Below are 12951 nucleotides of genomic sequence, written 5' to 3'. Positions count from 1 at the left end.
ATTCATAATTGAACTGTCAAATGAAATCATTTCCTAACTGACCCTCCAATCAATACTTCAATACTGTAGGGAACCTCAGTCCCTTGGAGGCTTCTTATAAAATGTATTTCAAATCTGTTAGTCTGCACTGCTTCAGTATGAAAACTGTATTTTAATTCCCATAATAGCAATGAGCTCAGCTCCATTTCCATAGGATTGATTGTTTGCATGTTGTCTTTCACATAAGTCAATGCATCAGTCATAGAATGCTCACATTGAGGACCCTCCAGTAACTTTGTTTGTGTGTCTCTCCTTACAGGCTGGTCAATGAAAATGAGGTCAAGCAGTGGAAAGAGCAGGCGGAGAAAATGCGAAAAGGTCAGTTTCATGTTTTGAGTTGCTTCTTTGTGAAACACTGCCCTTTGGCTCTATTGCACGTTTCAAAAAAGACGACAAAGAAATCGACAGCATGTAATTTACACTTCACATGGAAGGGATTGACTACTTTCAGTATGTACAAATAATACAAATTGGCAGGGCTGGTTTTTCAGAGGATGCCAATTAAATGGTACCGTTCTACACAGTTGTGAAGCTCTGAATGTGTACATCTTAATGCCTGTAAGCTTTATGCTTATCAGGTGAATTGGACTGCTGTGGATATGAATATAGCTGCTTGCTGGTCAGCCAACACAAGATTTGAACCTTTTATTGTGTATTCGTATCTCTTGTAGCTCACTATTGGATTTGTAGTCTTTGAAGAGTCCTCTACTTCACCAGTAGCACATTGATCCAGTCACTGCCTACTATTGGCCCATATGTTACCCTGCCCCTGTTAGATCTATCAGAAATAACAGCAGACAACCATCTTCTGTGCCACCCTGTGGTCCCATGGGTTGATCGCAACAAAGATTGTGATTTAACATTTCAACAAGGTCAACTCAGGAAATTATTAGAAAATGATCATAGAAAGGAATTGGTGATATCCAAATGTCCTAATTGAATTGAGTTGAACCGAACCTGTTCACACTCACAACATAACCTCCAACCCCATCGGGCAGAGCACCACGAGCTCCAGCAGAAGTTTGAGAAGAAGGAGCGCGAGTGTGACGCCAAGACCCAGGAGAAGGAGGACATGATGCAGACCCTCAACAAGATGAAGGAGAAGCTAGAGAAGGAGAGCACCGAGCACAAGGCAGTCAAGCAGCAAGTGGCTGACCTCTCTCTCCAGCTCCACGACCTCAGCTCTGTACGTCACCCTTCAACTCCTTCAGACTTGTACAAAAAAAATGGCACCAAATATGCCTTAATGTAGATTCATTATGTTTCATCAAGATTCATTTACTGTTATTAGATTTACAGTACATTATAGAAGGCGCCTAAAGTAAATTACTGCATGGGTTTCTGATGCAACCAATGTTACGACATCAAATTGAAAGAGAACGATAAGCTAAGGGTTGAAATACGATTCATTAAGATAAGTGATGGTGCATTGTCTTTATCTGTGTATTTCCAGAGACCGATCGCCAGTGTCCCAGGCGGTCCCCCCTTCATCCCTGGCCCCCCTGGTGGGCCTCTCCCACCCCCCCCTCCTCCAGGAGGCATAATGCTCCCTCCCCCACCACCCCCAGGGGGTATGATGCCCCCTCCACCACCCCCACCTCCAGGTGGTCCCCCGCCTCCTTTTGGACGGCCACCCATGGGAGGGATACCTCCTCCCCCTGGGGCACCCCTGGGGTCCACTCTCAAGAAGAAGAACATCCCCCAGCCGTCCAACCCACTCAAATCTTTCAACTGGGCCAAGCTGGCTGAGGTGAGTGCATGGGTTTTGAACAGGGTCATGTTCATAAGAGATCAAACAGAAGTCAACGGACTAAAACAGGGAGAGACTACCTAGACTTGTCCAATAAGGAACACTCATTTCTGTTCCTTTGCAAAACGTTTTAAAACAGTTTCTGTTGCGTGCCCAAAAGAACATGACCCGGTACTTCCCTACAGAGTCAATTTGACCTTCTCTTTGTCATCATTGATAGCGACAGGGAAATGTTAGTCTGTAAAACCTGCAGACAATATTTTGATCCCTGAAAGTTTCGGTTTAGTTAGGGAGAATGTTACTTTTTTTCACAGTTATTCAAGTACACTTAGAACGGGAAACCAGATGAAAATGTTTCCGTATGTTCTGGGAATATTCTTGTTAGTGTTTAAGCTGATTCTAGATTAGCTCCTATAAGTGATTATTCTTCTGTTGCAATCTTTGAATAACATACTCTTGTGTTAGGCCTTGGTGATTGAACTATGGCTGCTGGAGATTGCTTACAGAACATATTGAGGATACTGAAAGCCAGGGTTGGGGTCAATTCCATCTCAAATCAGTCATTTCAGGAGGTGAACTGAAATGTTCCTCTTTGCTTAGAATTTCAGTTTATTTCGTTGAATTGAAATGGAATTGACCCCAACCCTTCTGAAAGCACCACCTCAAAAAATGTAAATAGAATTCTCCCACTCTCCATCCCAGAATAAGTTGGAGGGCACTGTATGGACAGAAGTGGACGACGGGAAGGTTTTCAAAATCCTCGACCTGGAGGACATCGAGAAGACCTTCTCGGCCTACCAGAGGCAACAGGTACTGTACTACGGCCAAGTGTTCTCGCTGGTCCTGTTGATGAAGAGAACAGTTTTATAGAGCCACCAACATGTATCCATCCTCCACCCTTTTTCTACTTATTCCCTTCTCGTTAGAGATAAATCACCAATACAAAACATGACCTCACTCATGCTGATTATTTGCCATCTCACAAATGTAGAGTAATACCATATTGTTTGGCTAGTGTGCAGTTTACTGGCATTTGGCACTACTAAATAACATAAAAGCCTTGCATGTATGAATAACAGAAATACAAAAGTGCACTGACTACTTAGCGCACACTGTCATAACCTTTTTATGATGCTAGAGTATCAATGTAAAATATCTTCAAGATCATCAGACACGTAAAGATTGAGTTTGGCCCTTAGTGCCTGCAGCTTAGTATTACCTAATACCACAACACTCTGATGTTTGTGGGATGAACAGATCACCATATTGTCGTCAGGGGAAACATAGGGACTTTTGTGTTAACAAACATTTGCAGACATTGTCCTGACGAAATTGGACCCAGGGCTACTAAAAGCATCAGCTAGTTAACACATAAGCCACAAACACAAGGAATAGCTCTTGTCTCACTACTCAATGGCCCTCTGTATGGAATGCAAATCTGCTTGAGTTCACCTTGATCATACCAATGCAAGAGATTTAGTCACAATGTAGCCTAGGTTTTCATTCTGCGCTATTTAAATCAGGGGTGTCAAGCAATGAGGCCCAACATCTGATTTAATATGGCCTCCATGTGTGTCCCCTTCGCTAGTTTCTTTGCATGATAAAAAAAAATAAAAGATTTGAATGCAGTTTAAAAAAAAAAAAATCTAATAACATCAGTGAATTCATAGTTAAGGATCTGTTGGAGATGAGTCCGTTCTCACATTTGCCTTAACATTTTGACATCCCTGGTCTAAATGAACATTATGACAAACGTATCACGCTCAACTGACTCCAATGTTGCCACATTTGTTTTGCCTGTGACTCACGCTAACACCCGCACCTCATGATCAGCTCACACGCATGCACGCAAACACACGTACATTTGGCAATTCCCCAGCCCCCATCCGACACCCATCTCTTATGGCCCATCAGCCTTTGCTTGCCTAGACCAGTCACACTCCCACTTCACTCATCACTGATGTCCCGTATGAGCTTGTTTCTATTTGTTTGTTTGTTTTGGCCTGGATTCACCCAACTGCGCTATCATTCTAACGAGTGCCCACATCTTCCTTGCTTCTTGCCTGCGTTCTAGGACTTCTTTATGGTCAATAACAACAAACAGGTGAGTTCATTCATTTCCACACCCAAAATGGTGTGGCACTTTTTTCATCCTCCTCCTCTTCTGTCATTTCGACCATTTTGCTTTCCTTATCTTATCCTCTTGACATCTTCGTCCTCTTGAAAATATATATATCTTCAGTAGACACGTGAAGAAATAATTATAGCTTATGGTTTCCATAAATCAACAAGATCCTTTTGTACATTGCAGTAGTTTAGGCTTAGAAACTGCTCGTTTTTTTTCTGTGAAGGAAATACCCTCTTATTTTAAAGTATGCCAAAAGAAATCCCAGCCCCTCTTCATGAGAATGTCCATTCACTCTTAATGCAACTTGTCTTTTTTAAATGTAGTGTATGTCTGTGTCTGTTACTGTGTTTGCACACGGAGGTGCCTGTGTCTGTATTCCTCCATGTATTTGCTTGTTTTTCTTGTCTGTCTTCGTATCTGTGTCTTTCTTTACTTTTTATGTATGTGTGTGATGCATTCCTCCTGTTGCTCCTAGTTAAAGATACCTACCATTCTGAAATGCCTCTCCTCTGAACGACTCTCCACAGAAAGAGAGTGAGGATTCGGACTCCTTGAGCTCCAAGAAGGTCAAGGAGCTCTCGGTCATCGATGGCCGCCGAGCCCAGAACTGTAATATTCTCCTGTTGCGGTGAGTGTGTGAATACTGGCAGTCAGAAACTGGGCCATGCTATTGAGGTCATTTCCTGTTCTTATGAGAGTAACATATTAGCACTGCAATGTCATATGCTGTTGATGGGAAATACTTTTTGTCTAATTATGATTTGATCCTGATGTCAGTGAGTAGGCGTTCTTCTTTGCGTCATTCTTCTCTTTCAATGCAGGTTCCAAAGAATCATGGGACTTTATCTCATAATCAAAACATTCTCTCTTTCTTTACACAAGGCTAATCTTGAGAATCCGGAACTAAACTATTGCGTAATTGCGTCAGATGGTCGATTAGGTATGAGGGAATATGTATGAGAGAAGATACTAATGAGACTAGTGAAGTCTCCACGCCCCCCGAAACGGAAACTCTCAGTCAAAGCCCCCTTTTGATAAATGTTCACTTTAGAGAGAAAGTTTCAAGTTTTACAAAAACTTTTCCTTAGAAACATGCTACAATATTGCAGCATATTGATGATTACATCATCACTAATGTGTGGTTAGTTGGCAGATTGTTTTGCCCCAATGCAATGTGTAGAAGGAGTCATGCTTGTGCTACTGCAAAATCCTAAATTGCAACAGATAAAATTTAGCCTACAAAATATATGTAAACATGTTTTTTTTTTTCAAATCGCTGTTTAAAAAAAAAAATCAGTACAGAGACGTAGGCTACATCATGTCAGTCAAATTGGTTGAGGGTTCAGAAGAAGGTGCGTAAAAGAGAGAAGCGGGAGGGTGAGCAGAAGCTACATAAAAATAAAAATGTGTGCGGAAGACAAACATTCAAGGTGATATGTATGTCATTGTTTTTAAAATATATTGACAGTAGACGTTACTTGGAGACAAATTCCTGCCTCTCAACTTGACTGAAACAACATGAAACACGCTCTCCGTTAGCAGAGCTGCTGTGATTTCTCAATAATTGAATGTGGTCTGGTATCATTAGTAAGCCACACATATTCACACAGTGGGGAACTTTTAATTTAATCAAGACCAATCTGACTCAAAACAACCACGAAACAAGCCAAAATGGAACCCACTACTTCTAATGCTTCCTTTTTGGGTGTTCAAATCGGGTTGTCCCACATCAAGGCGATTTTATTAAGAGTTTGGTGGAGGAGGACCATTCAGTTGTGATGCAAGAGTAATGGTTTAGCTCAGGAGGAGAGATGGTTGTGTTTTTAGTTTTCCTGGTCATGAACTCCGGTCAATAATTTACTCTCTATGTGGAAGCTTAGACCACTTCTAACAATTTATTGAAAAGGTGTGATTTTATAATAGAAGTAGAGTTGATCGTAGGATCACAACTTATTTTTTTCCAAACGCGAGAAAGGTTGAGGTTTCTCAGTCAGAGGATGTGGTGTGGATATTAAGAAGTTGCTCCATAGCTAGCTTTTATTTTACAATGTGTTTATTAGGTTTCCTAAGTAAAAGCTGTGCACAAACACACACCAAATTAGCTCCCGTTACAGTCTGGGCCATCTCGCAATTCAGAATCCTAGCTAAAATCAACCGCCCCTCCTATACTAATTTAATTTAATGGTTTTTAATGGGCTTCAAAAAGCCTTTAACAGAGACCTCCCATGCGGATGCACTCCAAAGGGATTGAATGGAGTACTACGCTCCCTTTTAAGTGGGTGCCCTCAGAAGACGGTACACAGATTTTGAGGAGAAAACATGATCTGTGAATAAGCTGTGGTCAATGCCATTTAAAGACACCAGAGACAAAGATGCTCCCATCAATGGGCAGTCTAGTAAGAAAAAGCTTACCACGACTCCATTTTGTTGCTCCCAGCCTACGGACAGAAACTCAAACAAGAAGCTCCCGCGCTCAGGTCTGTTCAACGCTGGTCCGACCAATCTGATTCCACGCTTCAAGACTGCTTCGATCACGTGGATTGGGATATGTTCCGCATTGCGTCCAACAACAACAACATTGACGAATACGCTGATTCGGTGGGCGAGTTCATTAGAACGTGCATTGACGATGTCGTACCCATAGCAACGATTAAAACATTCCCAAACCAGAAACCGTGGATTGATGGCAGCATTCGCGTAAAACTGAAAGCACGAACCACTGCTTTTAATCAGGGCAAGGTGACCGGAAACAGACAGTGTTGCTATTCCCTCCGCAAGGCAATCAAACAAGCTAAGCATCAGTATAGAGACAAAGTAGAGTCGCAATTCAACGGCTCAGACACAAGAGGTATGTGGCAGGTTCTACAGTCAATCACGGATTACAAAAAGAAAACCAGCCCCGTCGCGGACCAGGATGTCTTGCTCTCAGACAGACTAAATAACTTTTTTGCCCGCTTTGAGGACAATACAGTGTCACTGACACGGCCCGCTACCAAAACCTGCGAACTCTCCTTCACTGCAGCCGACTTGAGTAAAACACTTAAACGTGTTAACCCTCGCAAGGCTGCAGGCTCAGACGGCATCCCCAGCCGCATCCTCAGAGCATGCGCAGACCAACTGGCTGGTGTGTTTACGGACATATTCAATCAATCCTTATCCCAGTCTGCTGTTCCCACATGCTTCAAGAGGGCCACCATTGTCCCTGTTCCCAAGAAAGCTAAGGTAACTGAGCTAAACGACTACCGCCCCGAAGCACTCACTTCCGTCATCATGAAGTGCTTTGAGAGACTAGTCAAGGACCATATCACCTCCACCCTACCTGACACCCTAGACCCACTCCAATTTGCTTACCGCCCAAATAGGTCCACAGACGACGCAATAGCAACCACACTGCCCTAACCCATCTGGACAAGAGGAATACCTATGTGAGAATGCTGTTCATCGACTACAGCTCAGCATTTAACACCATAGTACCCTCCAAACTAGTCACCAAGCTCAAGACCCTGGGTCTCGACCCCGCCCTGTGCAACTGGGTACTGGACTTCCTGTCGGGCCACCCCCAGGTGGTGAGGGTAGGTAACAACATCTCCACCCCGCTGATCCTCAACACTGGGGCCCCACAAGGGTGCGTTCTGAGCCCTCTCCTGTACTCCCTGTTCACCCACGACTGCGTGGCCATGCACGCCTCCAACTCAATCATCAAGTTTGCGGACGACACTACAGTGGTAGGCTTGATTACCAACAATGACGAGACGGCCTACAGGGAGGAGGTGAGGGCCCTCGGAGTGTGGTGTCAGGAAAATAACCTCACACTCAACGTCAACAAAACAAAGGAGATGACCATGACGGATCCTCCACCTCCAAATCTATCCCGCTCCAGAGTACAGGTCTCGGTGTAACTCTCATTCCCTGGTTAAACAAAACCGCGACTCCTCAGTGAAGAGCACTTTTTGCCAGTCCTCTCTGGTCCAGCGATGGTGGGTTTATGTCCATAGGCGACGTTGTTGCCGGTGTTGTCTGGTGAGGACCTGCCTTACAACAGGCCTACAAGGCCTCTGTCCAGCCTCTCTCAGCCTATTGTGGACAGTCTGAGCACTGATGGAGGGATTGTGCGTTCCTGGTGTAACTCGGGCAGTTGTTGTTTGCCATCCTGTACTTGTCCCGCAGGTGTGATGTTCGGATGTACCGATCATGTGCAGGTGTTGTTACACGTGGTCTGCCACTGCGAGGACGATCAGCTGTCCGTCCTGTCTCCTTGTGTTATATAAATAATCTAATATAAAGCGTTACTAGCAGACCAAAGCTCTGGTTAAACCGGATGCCCTCAGATAACTCTGGGCCCAGTGTCTTCAGCCTGTGTGCAATAACATGATTATCCGAAGGACACACAGCTGCCATCACGCAAATATTACTCCCCTGTAAAACTCACTGTACACACACACTCTACCCCCCTACTGGTCGGGTGCCAAGAGCAAAGGACTTTGCTGTGCACCAATGGGGCCCGCTCTGGCTAGAGCAAGGCCCGCCTCCAACTCTTCAGGACCAGTCAGAAGACCAACACGACAAGACTCCACCTACATATTCCATGTATAAAATCTGTTGTGACCAATATCTAGGCCTCTTTTTCACCTGACTCCTTACCGGGTTATATGAACTAGATCCGTGCACGTTAAACTGCGGGACAAGATATCTTTGATCAATAAACGGCCTTTTTGATACACCTGATTCCACTCTGTCCAGCGTGGTTGATTTGCATTCCCTCTCCAGTATAGAACACTAACACTTGTAGCGCTGTCTTAGGCGTCTCACAGTACGGACATTGCAATTTATTGTCCTGGCCACATCTGCAGTCTGCATACCTAAGGCACATTCACACAGATGAGCAGCGACCCTGGGCATCTTTCTTTTGGTGTTTTTCAGGCCTCTTTAGTGTCCTAAGTTTTCATAACTGTGACCTGAATTGCCTACCGTCTGTAAGCTGTTAGTGTCTTAATGACCATTCCAAAAGTGCATGTTCATTAATTGTTTATGGTTCATTGAACAAATATGGGAAACAGTGTTTAAACCCTTTGCAATGAAGATCTGTGAAGTTATTTGAATTTTTATGAATTATCTTTGAAAAAGACAGGGTCCTGAACAAGGTCAGTTTCTTTTTTTGCTGAGTTTACTTTATTGAACTTGCATGTACACTCCTGTTAGAGTCCCGGTGAGAAAATGGCCTGCTTAGCAACAACAATATTATAATAATAAGGGGCGGTAGGTAGCCTCGTGGTTAGAGCGTTGGAAAGGTTGCTTGATTGAATCCCCGAGCTGACATGGTATAATTCTGTCGTTCTGCCCAGGAACAAGGCAGTTAACCCAGTGTTCCTAATCCGTCATTGTAAATAACAATGTGTTCTTGCGTAGTTTAATTAAAATAAAATAAAAATACTTTTGTGTTTGGTCTAAAATAGCAGGGGCAGGCACGATTTCAGCAATGGAGTTTATGTAAGTGTTCTGTTCATTTAAGTTCTCAGGCAACAATGTGCTGTCTGCCAAGGCAGGTTCTCTTTGACATTGAAAGTGCTCTGGTCCTGGTTCCTAGACTTCCTGTTTCCCCACTCTCTGCCTTTCCTCTTCTTCTGGTTATGAATATACATGATAGTATGAATAGTCTTGACTCTCGACATAGAACCCGTCAGGTGATTGGTTGAGCCTTGAGTGCGTGAAATTACACACATGCGCTACAGACTTGTTTGTTTTGCTGGATTTTGCCGCCGGCATGAGCAGTTAGTACCGACAAAAAGACTTGTGAAACCCAGCTTCAGTTTAATGACCAAATTAATTGGGAAATAAATAAAAGCATGTAGCTTACCAATTTTCGCTACACTCGCATTAACATCTGCCAACCATGTGTATGTGACAAATAAAAATTTGATTTGAATTTATTTTTGTTTCACTGTCCGATCATTGTAAAAACAAACAAAAACGATCACTGTTATTTGTATATTAACACAAACTGTCTGGTATGTGTTGCATGATATGACCAAGTGAACCCACATGTATCAAAGAATAGGTCATATGCATTCACGATGAGTTACTGCCTGGCCAGTAAGTTAGCTAGCTGAATAGCTATATTTCTGTAATTAGCTATGCTCTTAAATGTGGTGGTCAGTGGATGAACTAACAACGAGTTGAAGTAGCCGCTAGTTATTGCTGCCTGTGTTGAACCTGTTGGTTAATGTGTAGCCCATGAGCTCTTGAGTCTGGTAGTGATGTGCCGTTTGTAAAATCGTTATTTTTGAGTGAGTTGTTCATTTTGTAGTTTGTTTAACCTGCTGGCCGAAATGACTGCTTCGGTATTAATACACGCCGCTCCGGAGACATGCTCCGAACAACAACTAAAATACATCATGCTGCAGGCAGCAAGAACAGCGAAGAAAATACAATATTGTTCTTTGTGCTAGAATAAATGGCATTAATTGATTATTGAATGTTATGGACAGAGCTTTGTAGAACCAACACATGCACACAGTCTACTCAACAAAATTGAATTTGAGAACAAATCGTTTGAGGTGCTGCAGTTCGCGAACGATAATGTGCTTATCACACTCACCGCAAGCAATGCATTCCGCCAATCTAGTCCGGTTGCAACCCCAACTAGACCTCGTTTCAAATGTATCAAGAAATAATCGTATTTGTATGCCGAGCAAGCAACAAATGTACATTGTTTTAAGCACACTTTTACAAGTCTGTCTCAAATGACAGCACTAATAAACCCCATATGGTGAACAACATTATTTTGAGTTTTCAGTTCATTGTTTGCCAGTAGGGGGATCTTGCGTGCTCTGGGCATTATTGACTCAAATGAAAGAAACGAGTCGAAAGATTACTGAAATCAGCAATCAGTATAAGATTACTGAAATCAGTATATATAAAAAAATAAGAGCCGAACGTCACATTTACTAGTCTAGCTAGCTATTTGGCTACTGCATATCAGTGAGCCCGCATGTTAGGTAGCTACATTTCAGTCTAGCTATCCTTCTAAATGCGGTGGTCACTGGATAAACTAGCTGTGAGTCGAACATATTTGGATGAAAATGAATTAGAAGCTAGACTTTTTTGTTGCCCATGGTGGAAGCCTATGTGCTCCTGAGTCTAAAAGCAGTTTAACTAACGTTGCACGTTTTGCAAATTAGCATTTTCCCTAATCAAACAACTTCACAACAGGCATCAGGTCGAAGTAAATTAATCAACGAATACCAATATAATTTTGACATATCTTAAATTACCAAATGTTGATGAATTTTATGTTCAAAACCAGTTCATTTTTTATTTTTTACCTTTATTTACCTAAGGCAAGTCAGTTAAGAACAAATTCTTATTTTCAATGACGGCCTAGGAACAGTGGGTTAACTGCCTGTTCAGGGGCAGAACGAGATTTGTACCTTGTCAGCTCGGGGATTTGAACTTGCAACCTTCCGGTTGCTGGTCCAACGCTCTAACCACTAGGCTACCCTGTCACCCCCGCAGGACATAAACCGGGAAGTAGTCGGGACTTTTATAGGGCTGGCTTTCAAAGTGCGTCTAGTTATTACAGTGAGCAGCCGACAGAGCCTGTCCGGCACTTGTTCCCCCACTGGGTCGTTCTCGGAGTTGGCGCATAAAGTCAGACTCATAATTTTTTACTTTCAACAGGACAATTCCACGAGGGAGAGGCCGTTAAGATCGTCTTTTCTTTTTCGGCAAATCTATCTCCAGACAGACATACAGTTCCTCCCTATGATATTGTATATAAATACATTGCACATTTGGCTAATTCGTGATAAGCCTTGGCTTTAGAATACTTTTGAAAGACATGTTTGAAACACAAACTGGTTAGGAAGTGCCAGGAACTGGAAACTGGCAATAAGGCAAAGAAGTTATGTTGGCAGTGTTTCTCATTGTGGTCTGAGGAAATTATTTACCCACAGTTTACTTTACTTTTCCTGTGGTTTGAAGTTCAGTGTTGCAGTCCAAATTTGAATTATACATTTAGTATTATCTATATGTTTAGGTTGAGGCTTCGTGGCACTTCTTGTTGAAGTGCTCTTGACATCAAAGTAGAAAGCTGAGGCATATTCCAGTTGAATCTTAGAAATGCCTAAAACTAATTATGTCAGTGATATTTAAATTCTATCAACATCAGCGTGTTAAATGAACACATATATTTAGGTCAAGAATGAGCGGAAAATAACTTTCACAATGGCAGAGTTATTTGAATTTACAAATCACATGACGCCTCAAAAACAGTTAAAGTACTAATGGTGGTTCTAGTGTTAAGAGTTCCTGTAGTTGATTTGAGTTTTCCTGTGGGTTGAAAGTGGCTGACAACTCCTGTGATTGTCATCTAGGCTGAAGCTGTCCAATGAGGAGATGAAGAGGGCTATCTTGACCATGGACGAACAGGAGGACCTCCCCAAGGACATGCTGGAGCAGGTGAGTCTACGGCAAAATCACATAGGCTTGAAACTAAACTTGCACACCTAAATGTGCTTCCAGGTGCATGGAGCAAAGCGTATACTTTTTCAAAAGAAAAACTCCAGCACACCAGAAATCGGTATGATCCAGTGTCACATGGGCTGACATTTTCTGTTTCTCAGTGAGCAAAATCAAATAGATGAGATTTCAAATGGACAGGATGCATCTTTGGATTACATCCACATAAATGATCACCTCCATTTCGTAAACATCATAAAAAGAGAGGTTTAAGATTCCATTGCAATATTGTAAGTGATATGGTAGATAATGTCAGTGCAATGTTTAGCTATGCTACATATGTTGCTAGTGAATGGCCAGTCATTTTCATGACTCCTCTTCAGATGCTGAAGTTTATTCCAGAGAAGAGTGATGTGGACCTCCTGGAGGAGCACAAGCATGAGCTGGACCGCATGGCCAAGGCTGATCGCTTCCTTTATGAGATGAGCAGGTAGGATGATCTGAGAGAGAGAGAGAGAGAAGTAGACCAAGGGCCTGATTCGATCAAATGTGTTTTTTGTTGTTGTTTATTTTTACA

At 42.7% G+C, this 12951-nt stretch overlaps 1 protein-coding gene across 4 annotated transcripts in view; it reads left to right on the top strand.

Moving 5' to 3' along the window:
* Positions 1 to 12951, top strand: part of LOC135505867 (disheveled-associated activator of morphogenesis 1-like) — a 122051-nt gene that overhangs the window by 95720 nt on the left and 13380 nt on the right. For 3 of the 4 annotated variants that reach the window (XM_064925064.1, XM_064925066.1, XM_064925068.1), the window contains exons 12-19: positions 299 to 357; positions 1038 to 1225; positions 1493 to 1789; positions 2492 to 2599; positions 3864 to 3893; positions 4445 to 4545; positions 12290 to 12374; positions 12758 to 12864. In XM_064925064.1, coding sequence (XP_064781136.1) covers positions 299 to 357; positions 1038 to 1225; positions 1493 to 1789; positions 2492 to 2599; positions 3864 to 3893; positions 4445 to 4545; positions 12290 to 12374; positions 12758 to 12864 — 975 coding nt within the window. The remainder of the gene's footprint in view (positions 1 to 298; positions 358 to 1037; positions 1226 to 1492; positions 1790 to 2491; positions 2600 to 3863; positions 3894 to 4444; positions 4546 to 12289; positions 12375 to 12757; positions 12865 to 12951) is intronic. The other variant, XM_064925067.1, reaches the window with a different exon arrangement.

Source organism: Oncorhynchus masou, chromosome 19 (assembly GCF_036934945.1).
Source record: "Oncorhynchus masou masou isolate Uvic2021 chromosome 19, UVic_Omas_1.1, whole genome shotgun sequence".
In the NCBI taxonomy this organism is placed as follows: Eukaryota; Metazoa; Chordata; class Actinopteri; order Salmoniformes; family Salmonidae; genus Oncorhynchus; species Oncorhynchus masou.
This window is presented reverse-complemented; position numbering and strand designations above follow the sequence as displayed.